This window comes from Sorex araneus, chromosome 1, assembly GCF_027595985.1.
Source record: "Sorex araneus isolate mSorAra2 chromosome 1, mSorAra2.pri, whole genome shotgun sequence".
Lineage (NCBI taxonomy): Eukaryota > Metazoa > Chordata > Mammalia > Eulipotyphla > Soricidae > Sorex > Sorex araneus.
In genome coordinates, this window is record NC_073302.1 from 241,267,669 (window position 1) to 241,290,124 (window position 22,456).

General features: G+C 50.4%; 1 protein-coding gene across 1 annotated transcript; it reads left to right on the forward strand.

The window, feature by feature from the left end:
* Window positions 1-246: 246 nt before the first annotated feature.
* Window positions 247-5,967, forward strand: CDX2 (caudal type homeobox 2). Its single transcript, XM_004604650.2, has 3 exons — window positions 247-799; window positions 4,131-4,276; window positions 5,722-5,967. Exons 1-3 carry the CDS (start codon window positions 247-249, stop codon window positions 5,965-5,967), a joined length of 945 nt encoding a protein of 314 aa, XP_004604707.2.
* Window positions 5,968-22,456: the final 16,489 nt, after the last annotated feature.

Consider the following 22,456-nt stretch of genomic DNA (forward strand, 5'->3'; position numbering starts at 1 on the left):
CAGTGGGAAGGCGGTGGGAGGAAAGAAGGAAGAAAGAGAGGGCGGGCGCGCCGACCTGCCAGAGGGAGGGACCTGCCTGCGAGGCAGAAGCGCCGCGAGGAGCCCGCGGAGCACCGCAGGGCCGGGCGCAGCCTCCAGCCGCCGCCCGCGCCGCCTGGTCCCCGCGCGCGCCCCGCGCCCCGCCGCGCCCCGCCAGCGTCAGTTCCCAGGCAGCATGGTGAGGTTTGCTGTGGGGCTCCCGCCACCATGTACGTGAGCTACCTCCTGGACAAGGACGTGAGCATGTACCCCAGCTCGGTGCGCCACTCGGGCGGCCTCAACCTGGCGCCGCAGAACTTCGTGAGCCCCCCGCAGTACCCGGACTACGGCGGCTACCATGTGGCGGCGGCGGCCGCGGCGGCCGCGAACTTGGACAGCGCGCAGTCACCCGGGCCGTCGTGGCCCGCTGCCTACGGCACCCCGCTCCGCGAGGACTGGAACGGCTACGCGCCGGGGGGCGCCGCGGCCGCCGCCAACGCCGTGGCGCACGGGCTCAACGGAGGCTCCCCGGCCACCGCCATGGGCTACAGCAGCCCCGCCGACTACCACCCGCACCACCACGCGCACCACCATCCGCACCACCACCCGCACCACCCGGCCGCCGCGCCTTCCTGTGCCTCGGGGCTGCTGCAGACGCTCAACCCCGTTCCTCCCGGGCCCCCCGCCCCCGCCGCCGCCGAACAGCTGTCCCCGAGCGGCCAGCGGCGGAACCTGTGCGAGTGGATGAGGAAGCCCGCGCAGCCGTCGCTCGGAAGCCAAGGTGAGCGGGTGGAGGCTGCCGGGAGGCGCGCGGCTGCGGGTGCGCACCCGGCATCGGCAGGGGCGCAGCACCGACACACCTCGGAAGAAAGCCGAGCGCCTGGCCCAGCGCGGGAGGCTGCGGTCTCGCTCCCGGCTCGGGCAGCCGGAGGCCCCCTCCCGGTGACGCGCCTGGTTCCTAAGCCCAGGATTTAGGCTTGCGGGAATGTCAGCCCAGAACGGCCGGAGAGGAGGGCTGTTGCAGCCGACCGGGGTTTCAACGGGGGCGGGCGCAGCTCTTGAGTCTCAGTGGGAGAGGGGGACTCGACCTCCCACCACCTGCAGACTGTGCTCCTTAACCTTTTTGTTGTTGTTGCTGTCGTTTGATCCCCTGTCCCGCCCGCGATTATTTTTTCTCTATGTGAACTCAAAGAGACGTGGCCTCAGGAGGCCAGGAGAGCGCACGGCCGCGTTTAGACCCGAGTTTGGACACTGGAACCTTCTCGAGGGATGGGACCGTCTGGGGCTGAGACGCTGGCAAAAGGGTGTTCGCCCTCGGGGCGACGGTGACGGGGCACACCCTGGTCTTTGGACCCTTGATTGCCACCGCGCGCTGGAGGGTTGGGGCAAGAAGCGTGGGAGTTCCCGGGTGTCTAGGGAGAGCGCAGCCAGCTTGGAAGAGGAGGCTCGGTGCAGGCTCTGCCACCACTAACCCAGACCACCACCGGGTCATTCATACCCACAACTTGGAAAAGTGTTGGGGTCGCGCGTGGGCTCGGTTCCCACGATGGAGACAGTGGCTCGGGAGCTGTCCTTTTAAAGCACCACCGAGTGGAAGGGAGTGGGGGTAGAACTCCTTGGTTGGGGGGAGGGGGTGCTGAGAACTGCTAGCGTGGGCTTGCATCCAGGTGGGAAGGAAGTAGGTGTGGTGCAGCAGGCGCTGTTCCCCTCCTCACCCCGTCTCTCCGAGAAGTTTTCCCAGCCCTCTGCACTTCCGCTTTTTTCTGGTCCCTGCGTCCTGGCCCAGCCCGGGCCGCGTGCAGGTTATGGACACTTTGCAGAAGTTTATAGCCAATTACGGACGTATAAATCAGAGCGGCCTTCAGGGCTGTCTCCGGGCCTGGGTCTGTGCGTCACTGCACGGGACTGCGGACAGGGAGAAGGATAGGGATAGGGCGAAGGTCTTGAGACCCCCCAGTTGATCCCTTCTGAAGGGCAGGCGCCCCGGAAAGAGCGCCCTTCTCCGGTTGGGGGAGGGGAGTGAACAGGGAAGCCTTTGGCGTTTCCCGGGAGCGTGGCTGTGGCCGGGTCGCTGAGAAGCAGTCTCTGAGGCGCGCAGGCCACGGGCGGAGCAGATGCGAGACCGCTGTGAAGTCAGGGTTGGAGCAGAGGGTTGCCGCGGCGCCGGGCGCCCTTGTGATGTTAATGTGGGGTGGCCCGCGGCCCGCGCGCCGGAGCCCGGCTCCTCTGGGACGCGTCATCCGTCAAGACGCGAGGGGGGCGGTTTGCGGCCCGGCCCGCTTTGATATACACCTTCCCAGCCCTGCCATTGTCTCTTTTTTAGGGCCCGGAAAGAGGGTGGCGACTTTCGCAGTCAATAATGAATTCTGACAAGTCCCTCTCATCTCTGCCCTCCTCCAGCCCCCTCTTTCGTTCCCAGGGGGTGTGGGGCGCGCCGCCTCCCAGGTCCATGAGACTTGGGGTGCAGGGTGCATAGGAGGGGTTGCTGGGTCACCATTTCCCCTACTGGGCCCGATTGCTGAAAGCGCAGCCAGGGGGGTAGAAACGCGGCATCCACGCAGCCCGGCTAGGCAGGGCATCTCGGCAGGTTGTTCAGCGCCGATAAGTCTTTCCCTTGCTCGCCGCTCCCCAGCCCTGCAAATATCTTTGGGGCTGGGGGGATGCGCCGGGGCTCCAGGACTAGCGCCGCCTTGTGCTAGTGCGTGAACCTCTGCGGTCCGCAGTTTCCCCCTCCGTAGCGCCCGCAGCCGCCATCGGTTCTGGGCGTGCGGCGGGGCGCGCGCGCGCCGCCCCGCAAGCTCCTGGGACCCTGTGGGTTTCCTTTACTTTCTTCGCAGGCGCGGGGTCGGGGCCTCTGCGCCCATTCAAATGCGCCTGCCGGGCCGTGTTTATGTTAATGCGCCTGGCGGGGAGGGGGATGAAAGCCAGGCCGCCATTTGCTCAGTAGTGGTAATTCAAACAGAATGCGGTTGTTATTAAGGCATTGAAAGGGCTTTTCTTTGATAAGATCGCCTTGTTCTGCATTGTTTGAGACTGTGTTCCCTTTTCAGCGGCCCGGAGGAGCTCCCTCTGATCCCGCCTGTATCTTCCCAGGGCGCTTTTGTTGTAGTTTGCAAAGGGTTTTACCTGAACAAAGTCGGCCTGCAGGGCATTAAACACCTCCAAGCGACTCCCAGACCCTTCAGATCTTCCTGTAAGACGCGGGCACTGGGCGATTGAACCAGTTCTGGGTCAGGAAAGGCCCGACCTGACCGGGAGCGCGCGGGAGAGGAGCGCTCCGGGCCGGTGATCGGCCAAGAGCAGACTCCGGACAGGTCTGGGGAGACGTCGAGGTGGGGCCTGTTCCGACGACATGGGCACTATTTGTCAAGGCCCTTCAGTAAAACAATCAATCGGAGGTTTAATATGTTGACTCAATGAACCGAGCCTCCATCGCTGGTCAGAACGGCGCTGGATGGGTTTGGAGCAGAAAGACAGGGAGATGAAAATAGAAAAATAGATGGCCGGATGCCGAGTCTGGCTCGGCCAAGTACAAAATGTTCCCAGGGGGTTTTCTGCCTGAGGGACCCCCCCCCCCAGTTCCGAATTCCACCACGTGGGCCTGATTTGCGGGGTGGGAGGGTGATTCTGGTGATCTGCGGGAACCTGTTCGTTGTATCCACTTCTAACAGAGTCCACCTTTCCCAAACAACACATGCCCACAATCTCAGCTGCTTTTTATTTTTGGGACGGAGGGGGGAGCAGTCCACTTCTCTCTGGAGGGCCTGAGAATCTGAATATTCCTGGACCCTGGGGAGGTCTTACGCCCTGTCCCCTGGGCCCGACTCAGGCGGATCCTATCTTCTGTCCTGCGAAGTTTCAGTTTTTCTACATGTTTAAAAACCACTTAACCCCAAGGTGAGTTGAGTGACTCTGACAGCCCCATACTCTCCCCCACACACACACCCTGCCTCTGGGGGGGGGGGCTTGTCAGACTCTGCAGGAACCAGCCAAACTTGGGCCCCCCGGGGTGGTGCAGGAAGAGAAATGAGCCTGGGTTAGGGAGGTTTGTCATTACCCGTGACTGATGGGCTGCCCAGGGGCACAGCGCCTGACTTCTCCTTCCTCCACAGTGAAAACCCGGACAAAAGACAAATACCGAGTGGTGTACACGGACCACCAGCGGCTGGAGCTGGAGAAGGAGTTTCACTACAGCCGCTACATCACCATCCGCAGGAAAGCCGAGCTGGCTGCCACACTGGGACTCTCCGAGAGACAGGTGCGAATTTCCAGCAGGCCCAGGCTCCACCACTGTGGGGAGGAGCACTGAGCATGGAGCAATAGTACGGCGAGTAAAGCACTTGCCTTGGATGCAGCTGACCCGGGTTTCATCCCTGGTATCCCATATGGTTCCCCCAAGCAACACCAGGAGTAATTCCTGAGTGCAGAGCCAGGAGTAAGCCCTGAGCATTGCTGGGTATAGCCCCCCTCCTTCCTTCCAAAACAAAACCCTTAGTCCCCAAATCTCAGAATGCAGTCGACCAGTGGGAAGGATGGAGCAGCAGGCCGCAGAGCGATTGTTGTCTAAGTACTCTTTTTTTTTTTTTTTTTTTTGCTTTTTGGGTCATACCTGGTGATGCTCAGGGGTTACTCCTAGCTCATGTACTCAGGAATTACCCCTGGCTGTGCTCAGGGGACCATATGGGATGCTGGGATTCAAACCCGGGTCAGTCGCGTGCAAGGCAAGCGCCCTACCCGCTGTGCTATCACTCCAGCCCCCTAAATACTCTTTTTTAAAAAGACTTGCTAGTCTTTTTAAAAAAGCCATCTAGTCCTTTTTTGTTTCTTCAAGTTTATTTATTTGGGAGAAGGAGAGATTTGGGGGATAATCCAGATGTGCTCAGGACTTATTCCTGGCTCTGTGCTCAGGGGTTACCACGGGTGGTGTTCAGGCAACCATATGTGGTGCTGGCCAAATACAATGCAAGCCCCTTAACCTCTGTACTATCTCTCAGCCCCTACCTCCATTGTTGTTGTTACTGATTTCCCCTAGTTTAGGGGCTCACCGAAGTGCAAAGAGAGAAAAAAACAGCATTAATTTAATCCAGAATTTTATTTGGCTTAATAAAGACAACGAAAGCCTTTGTGCTAGTGCCTGATGGGTGTGAAGATATAAATGACCCTAAATCCCTGCCCATTGGTATGAGAAGGGTGAGACAGGGCTTAGCTCCTACATACTCCATGTGGTCTTGGGGGCAGTAAATTCACAACCAGGAAGCCCCACATTAAATCTCATTCTCATTTCCACAGCGGAGCATGAGTTGCTTTCAGTTTAGCTTTGACGGGCCAAAGGTTGTTCTCTTCAAGCACTCTAGCCCCAGCCTCTTGCCTCGTCAAGAGAGGGCCTTGCAATGTCTGTTTTCCTTGCTTCTGAGACTCTGAACTCTTCCAGTGAAGCTGTAGATAAAGGTTGTTATAAAGGTTGCTTTGAAAAGGAACCCGGGAAGGGGGCCAGAGAGGAAGAAGTATTTTCTCCTGGGCTTGACAATGGCTCCCACCATGGGCCTTGGTGGGCTGACTGGAGGGGGTTGGTGAGGTGTGAGGTACCTCAGCTACAGAGAGAGAGGGGAGGGGGTCCATCATGCTGGTGCTCTTGGCCACTCCATTCTCCCTTACACCTCTTATTTCTTCATGGCTTGTTTTTCTCCTCCTCCACGTTTCTAGGTGAAAATCTGGTTCCAGAATCGTCGTGCCAAGGAAAGGAAAATCAACAAGAAGAAGTTGCAGCAGCAGCAACAGCAGCAGCAGCCACCACCCCCCTCTGCACCACCCCAGCCCCCACCAGGCCCCTTGAGAAGCGTCCCGGAGCCTCTGAGTCCTGTGTCTTCCCTCCAAGGCTCTGTACCTGGTCCTGTCCCCGGGGTCCTGGGTCCAGCCGCAGGGGTATTGAACCCCACAGTCACCCAGTGACCCCGAAGGCCTGCAGCAGCCTAGCCATTTCCGAAGGAGCCCTGAGGAGCACAGTCTCTGCTGGAACCTTCCTCCCACCCCCCACTGCCCACAAGCTCACCGAGTTCTGAGGAAAAATGGCGTTCAAGAGCAAAGACCAGTGGGGTTGGAGGCTCAAGGAAGCCATTCTCCCAGATTCTGACTTTTGGTGTCTGGCTTTTTTGGCTCACGAGGACATTTTTTTTTTTTGGCCTCATGGGCTTCATGGTTTCCTGTGTTCCTGGCAGAGGCAGGGCCGGGATGGCTAACCAGGCCGAGCCTTCTCCCAGCTCTTCACTGTCCCAATCCACAGGATGCATTTTTGGTTGAAGCTGAGGGGAGAGAAGGATTCTGGAGGGGGGAAATGGCGGCTGCCCTTCCCCTCAACTTTCACAGTTCAAGGACCTGCTGGCCTGTCTGAGGGGCAGGCCAGACTTGTTTTTTATTTTGTATTTGTATTTGTTGTGGTGCTGGGGATTGAACCCAGGTCCTCACAAACGCAGGGCACGTGCTCTACCACTGAGGTGCCTCACTGACCAAGAGCAGGCAACACGGAAATGCAGAAGCCAGACATCGAGAGAGAAAGCTGGACTCCCAAAGACTGAGCAGCCCCTAAGACTCTGTCTTTCTTCTCTCTGCTGGTGTGTGGGGTGGGGGTGGGGGTCGGGACCACGGCCTTGTTTAGAAAGCCTGTCACCAGAGCTGCTCTGGCCTGAATGTGTGTCAACGCTGTAAATGCCAGAGCCCGCCTGGACTTCCTGCCCTCTTCACAGTCTTGGGCCTGATGAAGGGGAGTTTTTGTTGTTGTTGTTGTTGCTGCTGTTTGGGTTGTTGGTCTGTATAACATCCACGCCAGCATTTAAGAAGCCTTCTGGAACCATGGGGAGAGACGTGGTATGGTGAAGGGAATGGGGTGGGAGGGGATCAGAACAACAATTGGAGTTGTTGTTTTTTTTTTCTAAAAAGAAACAAGATCAATGAACTTTCTGGCTTTCAGAATCCTGTATTTATCTTCTGCTTTCTTCTACAATTATTCTTCTTATAAGAAATGCAGTCTTGGGAGAGGGAGCAAAGTGATAGTACAGCAGGTAGGGTGTTTGCCTTCCATGCAATCAACCTGGATTTTATCCCTGGCACCGCCTGTGGTACCCTGAACCCCACCAGGAGTGATCCCTGAATACAGAGCCATGAGGAAGTTCTGAACAACGCCATGTGTGCCCCCTTCCCCTGCTCCCCCCCCAAAAAATAGGGAAGAAATGCAATATTAGGCTAGAGAGACAGCCCAGAGGGCTGCATGCATAGCATGTGGGGGAGGGGGCCCAATTGGATGCTAGCACTATGTGTTCTCTCAAGCACCACCAGGAATGACCCTGAGCATAGAACTGGGATAGCCCCCAGCACCATCAGCCACGGCTCCCCACCTCGTTCAAAATAAAATATTTTCTCTGCTCCACAGGTAGATCGATCAGGAAGGAATGGTGAAGGTTATCTGGACATCCTCAGTTTACCCCAAGGTCTGAGTCCTGAAGGAGCAGGATCGGAGACCTTCCCTGCCCCAGAGCCTGAGCCCAGCCTAGCACTGAGGAATGTGGTTCTCCCGGGGGTGCCTGTGGGTAAAATGCACACCACAAGGGTCAGCTGCTTCCCAGCTGCAGGGTCCGAGAGTTGAGGGTGAAAGAACCCCCTCGTTGCATCTCAACAAGTCCGAGGCCACTGCTGGCATTCCTTTTCATCAACCATTCTCTTTCTAGTGGTGTTCAACAATCCAGACTGTTGCAAATAAGCGCTCGCTGAAAACGCCTTGGAGAGGGAGGCCAGGAGAGATAATGCAGGAGTTAAGGCATTTGCCTTGCTCGAAGTGGACCAGGAGCCATCTCTGAGCACAGAGTCACTGACTTGACCCTGAAACCGAATATAGATTTCCGCCCCCCCACCCCCCCCCCCCGCCATCATTTTCTAAGGCAACATGTCCATGATTGTAGCCGGCTGTGAATCCTGGTTTTATATTTCTTGTCCTGCCCGCTGGATCAATTTCCTTATCCCACTTCTCACCCACCACCAACCTTCAGAGAAAACTTCTAAGAAGATCCTTAGCCGGGCCGCTGATTCCTGGCCCATACGCTGGGGTCTCGATTGCTGTCTTCGAAGTTTTGGGTCCTGGACCATCACAGGAAGCCCTGGGGGATAGGTTTTGGTGTCTCTTTCAAGTTTCTTGCAAAACCCCAGAATCCTCATCAACTCTCAACAGAGTGGGAATGTCCCTGGTATTTGGGGAAGATTAGCAGAATTTGAAGACGTGGTACATGCCCCCCCTACCCCTCCCTCGCCTCCGCCCTCCCCTGAGGCATCGCTCCCTGTCTCTGGGCCGAGGGTGCATCCTGCTTGGGGATTGAGAAGGGGGCCTGTGCAGGCTGAGGATTGGGGGTATTGGGAGCGGGATCCGGGGTGCGGCGGGGCGGGGGGAGACAGCGCAGATCCCGCGCCCAGCCGCGCCCACACGCCGGCCTCCACGCCGTCGCCGCAGTTGCTATGCGTTGCTGTGAAACGCCTATCAATAAAGCCTGTTTGGACAGTGGAGCGAGAGCACAAGGGTTGTTTGCTTAGTGGTTAGAGGTTCAAAAGTCGTCATTGTCCCGCTGCAAGCGATTACAAGTTCTTCCCCCTGGCCCCGCCGCCCTCCGCTCGCGGGGCGCCTGCGGGACCCGGACGGGGCACGCTGCAGCGCTCGCCAACGCCAGGATGGGCTGGAGCTGCGCGCTCCCCGCGGCCCGGCCCGGCCTGGCTCAGGAAGAACTGCCCCCGCGTGACAGCCGCGGCTCTCCGACGCCCGGGCGCCAGGCCTGCAGCACGCCCGAGCCGCGGGGACAAGCCTAGCGGGCCGCGCAGCCCGGGAGGCTTGGCGGTGTCGGGCCCGGGCGCGCGGGTCGGTCCGGGCTGGAGCGCTGGAGCGACCCCGAGCCCTCGGCGCCGTGTTCGGCGGCTCGTCCTCGGCCCCACCACCAGGAGGCGCGCGCGCTCTGGGAAGAGCCGGCGGGAGCCCCGAAGGTCCGTAGGTTAGACACAGAGCGCTTGGGAGTGCCAATACCAGCGCCGCCTCCGCCCAGGCTGCCTGCGGAGGGACCCCAACACCGTGAGGTGGTCCCCATCTGTGGTCATCCGCCTGCTGAAAAGAAGTTCAAACCGAGTTAGGGAGAGGAGGTTCTCGAATCTGCTTTATAAAAACCACAGCTCCCCGCCCCACCCCCTCCGCCTGCACACACCACCACTTAGGTAGGCGGATAAGGGATTCCCCGACCCATGCTTACTTTAAGGAAATACCAATAATATGCACACAGATACTAAAAATACGGGAAAGGTCGAGAGGTTACAAAATAGAAGTTACAAAATAAGAAAAATAGGGAAGAGTGTTGTGGAACTCATTTTAAAAAGGCATGTATGACTGGATAGATGGAGTATAGGGGGAAGGCACTTGCCTTGCAAGCAGCCGACCTGGGTTTCGCATATGGTCTCCCACCTCCAAACCACTAGGGGTGATCCCTGAGCACAGAGCCAGAAGCCCTGAGCACCGCTGGGTGTGACCCCTTCCAAGAAAAGGATATAAATGGGGAGAAAACAGCCTGAGGGTTTTGGTTTTTTTCTCTGTGAACAATGACTTTATCATACTCATCCAACAATAAAACACAAGACTGATATGAAAACTATGAAAGTTTACTTTTTTCTAGTAATATCTAGTACAATGCCTCCTGTAGCCAAGAAAAGTAATCTTAAATATATTTAAATATGTAAACATGGGGCTGGAGCAATACCACAGCAGGTAGGGCGTTTGCCTCGCATGTGGCCCACCCGGGTTTGATTCCCAGCATCTCTTATGATCCCCCAGCACTGCATCGCCAGGTGTGACCCAAAAAAGTAAAAAATATATATATATACGTAAACAGCAATTTTTTTTTTTTGCTTGCAGCCATGTGAAATAGTAAGAGAAAGCAAACTGCAGAAACAAAAGAAATTTAAACCACAGAACTATTTTTGTTTGCTTTGGTCTAGGGGGCATACCCACCATGCACAGGGGTTACCCTGGCTCTACACTCAGGTATCACTCCTGGTGAGCTTGGGGGTCACTAGAGGGGTGGGTTGGCTGCATGCAAGGTAAACATCTTACCCTCTGTAATATCACTCATGGCCCCAAAGTCACAGAATCTTAAGGAGAGATATGTTTTAGGGTCACTGCTTGATATTGGTTTAGAGATGAGCTGCTATTTCAAGATTAGATTGATCACCACTTCTTCTATAATATGTGAGTGAAAGCAGGGGACAGCATACTTTGATAACTAACCCCAGTACTGACAGGAACTGATTCTTTTTTTATCATTAACCATCTTTGCCAAAGTGCTGAAGCTTCCTTACAAGGAACTTTTGAACAGGAATTATTCCTCACATCACGTTAGAAATATTCCTTTCCACAAGACACTCAGCTTCACTGATATTAGGAAGCTGGGCTCCAGTCTGTTGTCTCTTGTTTACACTGCTCAGAAGCTGCATACAATCCCAAGAGCTAATAACGTAGATGTAAAGATGAGTTTAATTCCTGCTCTCCATTGCTTATTTACCCTTACAACTACTAGCAAGAATGCTTCCATGGGGCTGGGGCAATAGTATAGTGAGTAGAGTGCTGCCTTGCCCAGCAATTCCTGGCACCACGTCCCCTGAGCCTGTCAGGAGTGATCCTGAGCACAGAGTCAGTAGTAAGCCTGAATACCACCAGGTGCAAAAGAAAGAGAAAGGAAGAAAGAAAAGGGAGGGAGGGAGGGAGGGAGGAAGGAATGAAGGAAGGAAGGAAGGAAGGAAGGAAGGAAGGAAGGAAGGAAGGAAGGAAGGAAGGAAGGAAGGAAGGAAGGAAGGAAGGAAGGAAGGAAGAAGGGAGGGAGGGAGGGAGGAAGGAAGGAGAGAGGGAGGGAGGGAGGGAGGGAGGAATGAAAGTGAGAGAAAAGAAGGAGAGAGAAGAGGAGAGAAAAAAGAGAAAGGAAGGAGAGAAAGAGGAAGAAATGAAGGGAGGTTGGGAAAGAAGGAAGGAAGAAACAGAGAAAGAAAGAGAGAAAAAAGAAAAGATGTTTCAAATAATTTTTAGTTGATCTTGGGAAACTCACAATAGTTGGGAATATAATTGAGAACAGTTTTAGGATCTATCCAGTCACCTTTTACCAAAAGGAACAGTGGAAGGCAGTCTTAACTAGAAGTCTAGCTTGAAATATTTTTTAAATTTTGAAACCATTCCAGCCAACCAACCTCTTCATATCAATTCTGTACATTTCCAGGAGCTACCCCGCAATGGGCAGCTCCAGGTTCAGTTCTTTAAAGCTAGATTCATCATCAGAAATCATTTTAAGGAAAGTCTTTCACCCTCCTCCTTTGCATTCATTTACATAGAGGAAAAACACAGAGGGGGCATAACTTAGTTTTGCTTTGGAGAATAAGGAAAATATTCATATATACATAATGTACATTGACTTGTAAGCATTTAAAATTAATACCTAAGTTTCTTAAACCACACAAACTATAAAATTCTAACCCTTCTAACTTTCAATTTTTGTTAGTTTGTTTTTGCCTTCTTTTTCCTTTTACCTCTTCTTCTTAAAGGGAGAGTCCTTATGATTTTAGGAAACCAGGCAGAATTTATTGATAACTAAGGGGAAAGCTGAGTGATACTTGGCCAAAACAATGTCTTCTTAGCTGCAAATTAGAAGGGGTATATACCTTTTATCATTAATTTCTGCAAATTATGGAATAATATCTGGTGGGGGTGGAGGGTTGGCTCTTAAATTCTAAAAGAAGAAAGTAGAATCTATCAGTTGCAGAGATTAGAACAACATTTACCTTGACATTTTTCTTAGAGGAATTAGTGCAGAGAAGGTGGGGGCAAGGCCATAGGTGACCTTTTGGCTCCTATTTCCCTAGTCCTCAAACATCACTTTTGTTTTAACAACAGCTTTCTCAAGTAGAAATTTGTGATTAACCAGAGGCTATAGATAGTATCAACGAAGTTTCCAGAGCCCCCAAGTTAAAGAACCAGTTTGTTCTTCCTTCAGCAGGATCTTGATGATTCTGTGCTAGGGACACAATACACCAGGACATAGCCAGTTTTTGTTGTTATTGTTTTTTTGTTTTTCACGACCAGTTTTGATTCAAGAAAGGTTCCCTGAGATGAAATGGTGCATACATCATTACTTTACACAAGCACAAATTTACTTAAAAGACAATCAAGGGCTACAGAGATAGTATAGCAGGTAAGGCAATTGCATGTGGCTTTGCATGCTGCCAACTTGGGTTCAATCCTAGGCATCCTTTAAGGTTCACTGAACACTGCATGATCCCTGAGCACAGAGCCAGCAACCGCAAGGATAGATGGATTTGGCCCCCCCAAAATCACAAAAAGGGGCAGAGTGATAGTACAGTGAGTAGGACACTTACCTTACATATGGCCAAGCTGGATTTTATCCCTGCCATCCCATATGGTTCCCCTCCCTCCCCCCCCCAAGCACCACCAGAAGTAATTCCTGAGTGTAGAACCAGGAATAACTCCTGAGCATCTCTACATGTGCTCCCCAAACAAAACAAAAATCATTAAAAAAATATCACTAGGTCATGTACCGGAATAATGTGGCAGTATTTTATTGGTAAGTAGGACTCCAGGCATTTTATACATTTTGATATTTGCATTTCAATTCTACAAAATGAATTTTCTTTTAATTGTTTATGCTATCTCAATAGAATTGATAGCCTACTGTCATTACACTTTGTATCTGCAGTATGACAATAATAGGTTTTATACAAGGGGTAGTTGATAAATTCCTGTCCAACCCCAGGAAAGCAAACAATAAAAAACAATGTCACAGGAGCTAAAGTCACAGTAGTACAAACATACAAAGGTTTGTTGTGTGGCACTTAAATAATTATAACCTATAATTGATTAGTAGAATCAGCAACAAAGATTAAGGACATAAACCATAGATTAGGAGTTGTTAAAATGATCTGGGCAAGCTCTTTTACACGTAAAAGACACTTAGTCTATTGTTCTTTCAGTCTGTATCTGTCTAATGTGTTAAAAACAACCACAAAATAACCACAAAACTCAAGGGAACCAAAGCTAGAGAGGAAACTTGCAAGGAGTGTGTGTGTGTGTGTGTGTGTGTGTGTGTGTGTGTGTGTGTGTGTGTGTGTAGGGGAAGACACACTCACTTTCTAGGCAAATGGTAGGGTGTATGTGCACTCCCAGAAACAAATAGAGAAAAAATATAATTAAGCAAGAACCAGAGACTATTGTCCAATAAACAGCAAGAAGTCGCAGAACAACAGGAGAGAATGCTTGCCTGAAATTCAAATTTAAAAAATCAAAATGTGGGGCTGGAGCAATAGCACTGTGGGTAGGGCGTTTGCCTTGCACGCGGCCGACCCGGGTTCAATTCCCAGCATCCCATATGGTCCCCTGAGCACCGCCAGGGGTAACTCCTGAGTGCAGAGCCAGGAGTAACCCCTGTGCATTGCTGGGTGTGACCCAAAAACCAATAAATAAATAAATAAATAAATAATCAAAATGTAATTTCTCCCTCAAATCACATCCTTGCAAAATAATGCAGGGTTTCAGAAATTTAAGTTCCTTTTGACATTTGGTCTTGTTATAATTTTCATGGTCTCGACAAATTTCACAGAACCATCTTTATAGTCTTTTATCTGTTAGCAAGATCATTTTAAACACATCATACACTGATTCAAATTGACAGTTCTCTTCCATGATCTTAAACTTACAGAAAGATAGCACCTAACATTGATTTCTCATTTTAGGGTTAGTTTCTAGAAATATATGTTCAGTGACCTTCTGGTGACAATTGGCCGGAATTGAGAACTAAATGGTCAATTGTGGTCCTGGAGAGACAGTACAGAGGGTAGTACAGAGCTAGTACAGTTAGCCTTGCACATGGCTGACCCAGGTTTGATATCTAGCACCCCATATGGTTCCTTGAGCACTGCAGAAATGACCCCTGAATGCAGAGTCAGGAAAAAGCCATGAACTCTACCAGGTATGGCCCCAAAACCCCAACACTAAAAAGATAAAAAGGTCAAGTGATCAAATGATTGATGCATGGCTCATTCGATGGGTGCTCTTTGTTCAAATAACCATGGTGAATGCAGCCAGATGTTACTTCTGCATTTTTAAGGTCAGAGCACCTAGACAAGAAGCAAGCCGTTTTCTCAGCTATAAGTTTTAATTCATTGTCACCTCCCACTAGTAACTTAGTAAAGCTAAGTCTTCAAACATTTTAGATTAAAATATATATATATATATATACATACACATATATATTAAATTACACTGGCCTGGAGAGGTAGTACAGCAGATAAGGTGCATAGGATTACCAAGGTCTAGCAGAATTATCGGTGAGCACAGAGCTATGAGTAAGCCCTGAGCATACTGGGTATGGCCCCTAATCAACAAAAATCATGAAAGAAAACTTGTTCTTTGTTCATTCACCAATGGAGCAGATGCTCCAAAAAGGCCTAGAGAAGCACTGTTCTGGCTTTGAGGTACTTTCAGGAAAGCTAACAGTGTCAGTATAATTGCAATATCATCTCTTCCTCTGATGCCTGGACAGTCCTCAGGACCAGAAGACCAGAAGACCATCCAGGACTATGTGTTTCCCCCAGCACTCAGGAGGCTTGGGAGAGCTCCAGGCTCTCTCCCCAGCACAGGAGTGTCTGGGCCTAAAAGGTTGCCCCCTGGCTGCGGGTGCCAGACAGCGCAGAATGCATAACATGTCTGTGTCCCTATGAGACGGAGGCTCAGTTTTTGCCTCCTGGGGGCTCTCCACAGTCTCCCCTAGGTGTGTGATCTGATCTTGCCAAAGAAGTCGTCGTCTTTCTTTCTTTTTAAAAATTTTTATTAAGGCCACATGACTCAGGGAATGGAGTAATAGTACAGCAGGTAGGGCATTTGCCTTGCACGCTTTTCCCAGTATCCCATATGGTCCCCGCCCCCCCCCCCCAGCTCCACCCGCCAGCACCACCAGGAGTAATTCCTGAGTGCATGAGCCAGGAGTAATCCCTGTGCATCGCAGGGTGTGACCCAAAAAGCAAAAAAAAAAAAAGTCACATGACTTACAAAGTTACTCATCAGGGGTGGAATGATAGTACAGTGGGTAAGGCATTTGCCTTGCACATGATGAACCTGGGTTCAATCTCGGAATCCCACATGGTCTCCCAAACACCACTAAGAGTAATTCCTGAGTACAGAGCCAGGATAAGCCCTGAGCACTGCTGGGTGTGGCCCCAAAACAAAATGAATAAATTGTAAAAAATAAACAGTCTCCAAAACAAAATTATTCATCATTGAGTTTCAGACATATTATACTCCAGCACCAATCCTATCACCAGCATCTTTTCCCCTCCACAAGGCTTCCCAGGCTCCCAGTCCCCAACCCTTCACCCCCAGCCTACCATCTTGACAGGCACCTTTTAAAGTTTGGCTGTCAATATTCGAATCTCTTGTTTTTAGTGCTTTAACTCTGTGGCATCTTTAGCTCTATGGCTCCATCACACCATTAATGTACTCAGATCCCCTTGACCCCTGCTCCTCACTGTGTCCCAACAATCTATTCTTCCCCACTAGGTTTCTTTCCTTCTCTGACCTTCTCCTCCCTGTTCTCTGGGGCCAAGGGTGAACTAGGCATACCTCCATTTTAAACTTTACAATTCTTCATCCAGTTATTCTACATACTACAGATTAACAATATCATCCTGTGTTTCACCTTTTCCTGACTTACTTCTTTTAACATATCCTCCAGTTCTGTGTTGCTGTGAATTGCATGATTTCATATTTCCTTATAGCTGCATTGTGTGTATACACCATATCTTCATGATCCACTGATTTACCCTATCATTGGGCAACTAGGTTGATTTCATATATTAGCTACGGTAGTAAGTTCTGCAGCAAATAATGGTATGCATGTGTCTTATTTGAATGAATGTTTTTGTGTTCTGATGCCTAGCAGTGGAATTGCTGTATATGCCACATCTTTATCCACTGATCTGTCACTTAGATTTTCCCCAGATCTTAGCTACTGTAAATAGAGAAGTAACAACACAGAGGTGCAGAGAGCTTTCAAAATAGAATACTATGCATTCTTTGGTTCAATACCTAGGAGTGGAATTGATAGATCATATGGTAGATCTAGCTTTAATATCTTGAGAGAGGCCAGGTTGATGGAACAGGCATAAAGGCACTTGCCTTGTATACTGCAGACCGTAATTCAAGCCCTGGTACCAAGCACTACCAGGAGTGAGCCCTGAGCACAAAGTCTGAAGAAAGTCCTGAACACCATGGGGTATGTTCTCAAATATATATTGCGGTTGGGCGTTCTCCTTTTCTGCGGCTGACCCGAGTTCGATTCCTCTGCCCCTCTCGGAGAGCCCGGCAAGCTACTGAGAGTATTGCGCCCGTAGAGCCTGGCAAGTTACCCGTACATATTGGATATGCCAAAAACAGTAACAATAAGTCTCTCAATGAGAGACGTTACTGGTGCCCGCTCGAACAAATCGATGAGCAACGGGATGACAGTGACAGTGACAGATATATATATGTACATATACATTGCATAGACATATACATGTATTATGTATACATATTTATAATATAAACTGTACTGTAGCACTGTCGTTCTGTTGTTCATCGATTTGCTTGAGTGGGCACCAGTAATGTCTCCATTGTGAGACTTGTTGTTACTGTTTTTGGCATATTGAATACACCACGGGTAGCTTGCTGGGCTCTGCCATGCCGGTGGGATACTCTTGGTAGCTTGTCCAAGAGGGGTGGAGGAATCAAACCTGGGTGGACCATGTGCAAGGCAAATGCCCTACCCGCTGTAAAGCACATACATTCTTGAGAAGCTTCTATATAGTCTCCCATAGATGCTAGACCAATTTAAATTCCCACTAACAGTGATAGCTACTTTTTCTCCAAATTCCCATCAACACTTTCTGATCATTTTAAATATAGGATATTCTCACACTGTGAAGTGATATCTCATTTAAGTTATTGTTAATTTTTGTTTTTCAGGGAAGCATGGTTTTTGACCCACACTCTGCTATGCTCAGGGACTCCTCTAATTCAATGTCAGGGCTCACTCTTGACAGGACCGGGGGACCATGTGATACTGTGGCTGGAACCCAGGGCACTTGCTTATAAAACATTTCCTCTGACCTTTTGAGCTAACTCCGAAGCTGCCACTGCAGTACTTATTTAACTTCCCTGACATGAGGTAATTAATTAATATTTTTTCATGTGCCCTTTTTGGGGTTTATTTGTTTATTTCTTTGGCTTTTTTGGGTCACACCCAGTGATGCACAGGGGTTACTCCTGGCTTTGCACTCAGGAATTACTCCTGGGAGTGCTCGGAGGGACCATATGGGATGCTGGGAATCAAACCCGGGTTGGCTCATGTGCCTGTTAACTGTCTATAGGCCTGCTTTGATGAAATATCTATTTATATTGTCTCCATATATTTGGGGTGGGGCTGTTTATTCATTGAGTTTTGTGAATGTTATACATATCTTTTTTTCTTTTTGGGGGGCTCACACCCGATGATGCTCAAGGGATACTCCTGGCTCTGCACTTGGGAATTATTCCTGGAGGCACTCAGGGGACCATATGGGATGCTGGGAGTTGAACCCCGGTTGGCCACGCAAGGCAAATGCCCTACCAGTTGTGCTATCTCTCCAGTCCCAATGCTATACATATCTTGGGTATTAGCCCAGATATATAAATAAGAGCATTTTGTTTGGCATAACCCCATTTGATTGTTTTTCATTTTGTTTCTCTTGTTTTAGGAACTGAATCCTAACAGACATCACTAAAAGCTAATATCACTAAATATAGGTTTATGGCCTGTATTTTCTTCAAAGTATTTTCATAGCGTCAAAGCTTTAAATCAACTTTGACTTAAATTTGTGCGTGGTGCGAGATCGTGAGCAAGTTTCATTCTTTTTGTGTGTGTGTGTGTGTGTCACACCTGGCAACGCACAGGGGATACTCCTGGCTCTGCACTCAGGAATCACCCCTGGCGGTGCTCAGAGGACCATAAGGGATGCTGGAATCGAACCCGGGTCGACTGCGTGCAAGGCAAAAACGCCCTACCCGCTGTGCTATTGCTCCAGCCCAGCCAGTTTTATTCTTTTGCATGCAGCTATCTTGCTTTCCCGGCAATATTTCCGCAGATTCTTCTTTCTCTCTTTGATGTTCCTTTCTCTATTTGATGATGCGATGTCCTTTTTCTATTTGATTCTTCTGGCTACTTTGTCGTAAGTTAAATGTTCATATAGGTGAGAAGTGTTTGCTTTAGAATTTTCAATTATGTTTTGTATCTTTTTGTTTTATTTTTTTGCTTGTTTTTGGGCCACACCCGGCAATGCTCAGGGGTTACTTCTGCCTCTGCATTCAGTAATCTCTCCTGGCAGGCTCAGGGGACCATATAAAATGCCGTGGATTGGACCCGATGCAAGGCAAGCGCCCTACGCACTATACTATTGCTCTGGCCGATCCACACATCTTCTTCTTACTTCCAATCTCGCCCTGTTTTGATGACGACGAGAGCTTTGCAGCATAGTTGAATGCTGGGGCGTGTGATGTTGTTCTTTAGTCTCAGGATTGCTTCGGTTCCACTTGCAGACGGCTATGCGCCAAGTACAAATCGGACTAGTGCAAAGAGGCGACCCAGAGCCGTCCCAGTCGGGGGGCACAGGGCGCGCAGCAGCCGTGCGGGGGACAGGATGAGGGGTCAGTCTTTGTGGACCCGGAGCAGGGAGCTTTCCTGCCTTTAGCAGACAGAAGGCTGCGTGCGGGGCCCTCCTGCACCGGTTGAGTTGGCGCCAGGTGACCGGCAGGCGGCGCTGCTGCTCCGGCGGTGCGCGCTACACGCCCCGGCGCCGCGCCCGGCCAGGGCTCCCCGCCCAAGCGGTGGGCAGGGCTGCTCCGCGGAGCCCGACGCCCGCCCTGCGCCCCGCTGCTTCCCGCCTCCCGGAAGGGGGCCGGGGCTTGCATCGGTGCAGACCGTGCGGCCTTGACCGACAGTTGCCCGGCACGATTGCCCGCAGCCTCGCCTCCCCTGCAGCGCCGCAGCGCCGGGGCCTCGGGGGAAGCCAACGCGAGTCTCTCGGGTTCGCCCCCACTGCGGCTCCGGGCGTCTGCCTGCTTGAACGACCAGTGGCGGTTTTGAGGGCTGATCCCCGTTCTGGGGCCTGCTGGAGGGGGGGGGGGGGATGCAGGGCGGAATCACTCTTAATCTCGTCTCCCAGCTAAATAATTTACTCGAAGTCTCCTCTGGCTGCCAATCGCCTTCCTGCTTGGCGCAGCCGGCGGGGGTGCAGGGGAGAGAAAGGCCAAGTCTTTAACCCAAGTTAATATTAATCGCGGTAGTGGGGGCGCCGGCTCATCCTGCCTCCTCGGCCGCGCCTTCTCCAAGCCTAACCCCACCCTCACCCCCCTCCCCCATCGCCCTCGGACCTTTCTTTGCCCTCTGAGGATTGCACTTCTACTTTGGGGTGCGCTCCGGAAGTCAGGACGCCGGACCCCGGAGCCGGGGCGCCCCGGGGCTGGGTTAACCACATCCTCCTCTCGTGCACCAGAGCGCGGCGGGTGGCAAAGGTCGAGCGTGCAAACGGCAGCGGCCCCGCGCAGTAGCGCCGCCCCGCCGAGACTTGGCTCAGAGGCACAGAATTCAAGATAAGGCGCCAGCCGAGTCAGCAGGCGGGACAGGAGAGGCTCCTGCAGGAAGGGAGCGGGCAGAGAAAAAATAAGGAGAGGGTGGGACGTGCGGGCTGCAACGCTTACCGAAGGCAAATGCAACCCTGAGGTTGCAAGCCACACGCATCGATCCAGTACAGAGAACCCCACCAATGGCTCTGTGCTCAGGAAGGACGCTTGGCAGGATTGAACCCAGGTCAGCCAAGTGCGAGGGAAGTGCCTTAACCTCTGTGTTATCTCTGACCTCAAGAAATCTGATTTTTTTAAATATAAAAATTTATTGGAAATTAAGTAGAAAAGAAACTCCCTGGCAGGAAACGAACTTAGTATAGGATTAAGTTCAAGAAATCTGATATTCGGGGCTGGAGCGATAGCACAGAGGGTAGGCCGTTTGCCTTGCACGTGGCAGACCCGGGTTCGATTCCCAGCATCCCATATGGTACCAGAGCACCGCCAGGGGTAATTCCTGAGTGCAGAGCCAGGAGTGACCCCTGTGCATCGCAGGGTGTGAACCAAAAAGAAAAAAAATCTGATATTTAAGGGAGGAAGAGATAGTACAGCCGGTAAGGCACTTTCCTTTCCTGTGGCCGACCCAGTTTAGGTCCCTGACATCCCATATGGTCGGTCCACTGAGCATCGCTAGAAATAATTTCTGAGTGCAGAGTCAGGAACTCCCTGAGTGTTGGTGGGAAACAAGAAACAAAGAAATCTGAGTTTTAAATAGAGATGGGGCTCACGAAATCAAAGTGCAGGCTTGCATGTGGAAGTTCTGGGTGCAGCAAAAATAAAACAAGAGCAAAAATGGAAAGAAAATCTGAAATTTTTTTTTTCCAAAAGAAGACATCTATGGCCGGGGCTGGAGCGATAGCACAGCGGGTAGGGAGTTTGCCTTGCACGCGGTTGACCCCGGTTTGATTCCCAGCATCCCACATGGTCCCCTGAGCACCGCCAGGAGTGATTCCTGAGTGCAGAGCCAGGAGTAACCCCTGTGCATCGCCAGGTGTGACCCAAAAAGAAAAAAAAAGACATCTATGGCTAACAAGTAACATGAAAAAGGTACTCAGGAAATGCAAATCAAACTCTCAGTATGGTATCACTTAACACTATTAGAATTTTCTTTACCAGAAAGTTTAAAAAAAAAAAGCCTTGGTCTAGAGAGACTGGAGAGATAGTATAGGGGTGAAAATATCTTTCTTGCCTCCCGCCAGATCCTGGCATCCCCCTGCATCCCTGACACAAATATGGTTCCCTGAGCCCTGCCAGTAGTGATCCTGGAGCACACAGCCAGGAGTAAGTCTTGAGCATAGTTTTGGTATAGCTCCAAACCAAAAGAAAAAAAAAAAACTAGCAGAGCTATTCATGGAGAATATTATTACTGGGGGAGAAACTGAAGAAGAAATCAAATATATGAAAAAAATGGAAATCTAACAATGAAAATATTTAGCATTCCTAAGAAGAAAGGGAGGGGATATTCAGCTACACTGAGTTCATTTATATAATCAATCCTTTAATCGTTTTTTCCCCTCTAAACCAAGCACCTGCATAAGCAAGACTCTACACTGTCTGTTACAGTATTGATAAAAAATACTGTTTATAATTGAAGGGATAAAATACTGTTTATCATTGAAGGAAAAATATTACTGTTTTTGGAAAAAGTACAAAACTTTTTTTTTTGGCCACACCCAGCAATGCTTAGGACTTACTCCTGGCTCTGCACTCAGGGATCACTCCTGACAGGGCTCAGAGGAAAATATGAGATCCTGGGGATCGAACCCATGTGGGCCTCATGCAAGGCAAACCACCATATCTGCTGTTCTCACTCTGGTCCCAGAAGTTAGGGTTTTAAATTTTCCCCCTGGACCTGTTTGGCTTAGTGGGTTCTGAATTGCAGACAGCATATAGGAAGCACTGGATTCTCACCGGTGAGGACTTGGAGGTTTTCATTTTTCAGGGGATGTGATGTTTGTACCTCCCCATATGCCATAACAGTCTTCAGGCTTAGGAGACAGTCGACAGTTTTCCACTGGACAAACAGGGAATACTTACAAACTTCTCTTGGTTGGTCTTAATAATCATTTAAATATTATAAAAAGTATGAGCCAGAGCGATAGTACAGTAGGTGGGGCCCTTACCTTGCACGAGACTGACCCTATATGGTCCCCTGTTCAACACCAGGCATGATTCCTGAGTGCAAAGACAGAAATAAGCCCTGAAAACAACCGGTTTTCAAAAAAATAAAAAATAATTAAAAAAATAAAAAGAAAATTAAAATTATGAAAAGTATCGATCATCATTAAAATTAAAGATCAGAAATAGATATTATTGAAAGTGAAGACCCCATCCCCAAACCATTATTATTAAATGGTCACCATCATTAAAGGGCCACAAAATTTTCCCATGCTCTGAGTATCCTGTTTTCAACTTGCATTCAGAAAGTTCTTTATTTCTTTGGGGAAAAAAAATCTTCTTTGAAACCTTGCTAGTTGAAAGCATTTTGCTGAAAGAAGTCAATTTTCCTGGGGTCTTACAATTGATGGCTCACTAATGGTAAGAGTCCTGCAGAATATTGTTGGCTAAGGAGGTCTGAGTGATGGGACAGGAGTACAGGATAGATGCAGAGAAGGTAGTGGAGGAACACTGAAGCTGGTGGTGGATGGAACACTGCCTGAACATTACTGTTGAGAG

Bases quoted from the DNA above. Each gene is read 5' to 3' on its own strand.
- CDX2 (XM_004604650.2), top strand. From the start codon at position 247: ATGTACGTGAGCTACCTCCTGGACAAGGACGTGAGCATGTACCCCAGC. The intron at 800-4,130 runs GTGAGCGGGTGG...CTTCCTCCACAG, and splicing joins GCCGTCGCTCGGAAGCCAAG to TGAAAACCCGGACAAAAGAC. The intron at 4,277-5,721 runs GTGCGAATTTCC...CCACGTTTCTAG, and splicing joins TGGGACTCTCCGAGAGACAG to GTGAAAATCTGGTTCCAGAA.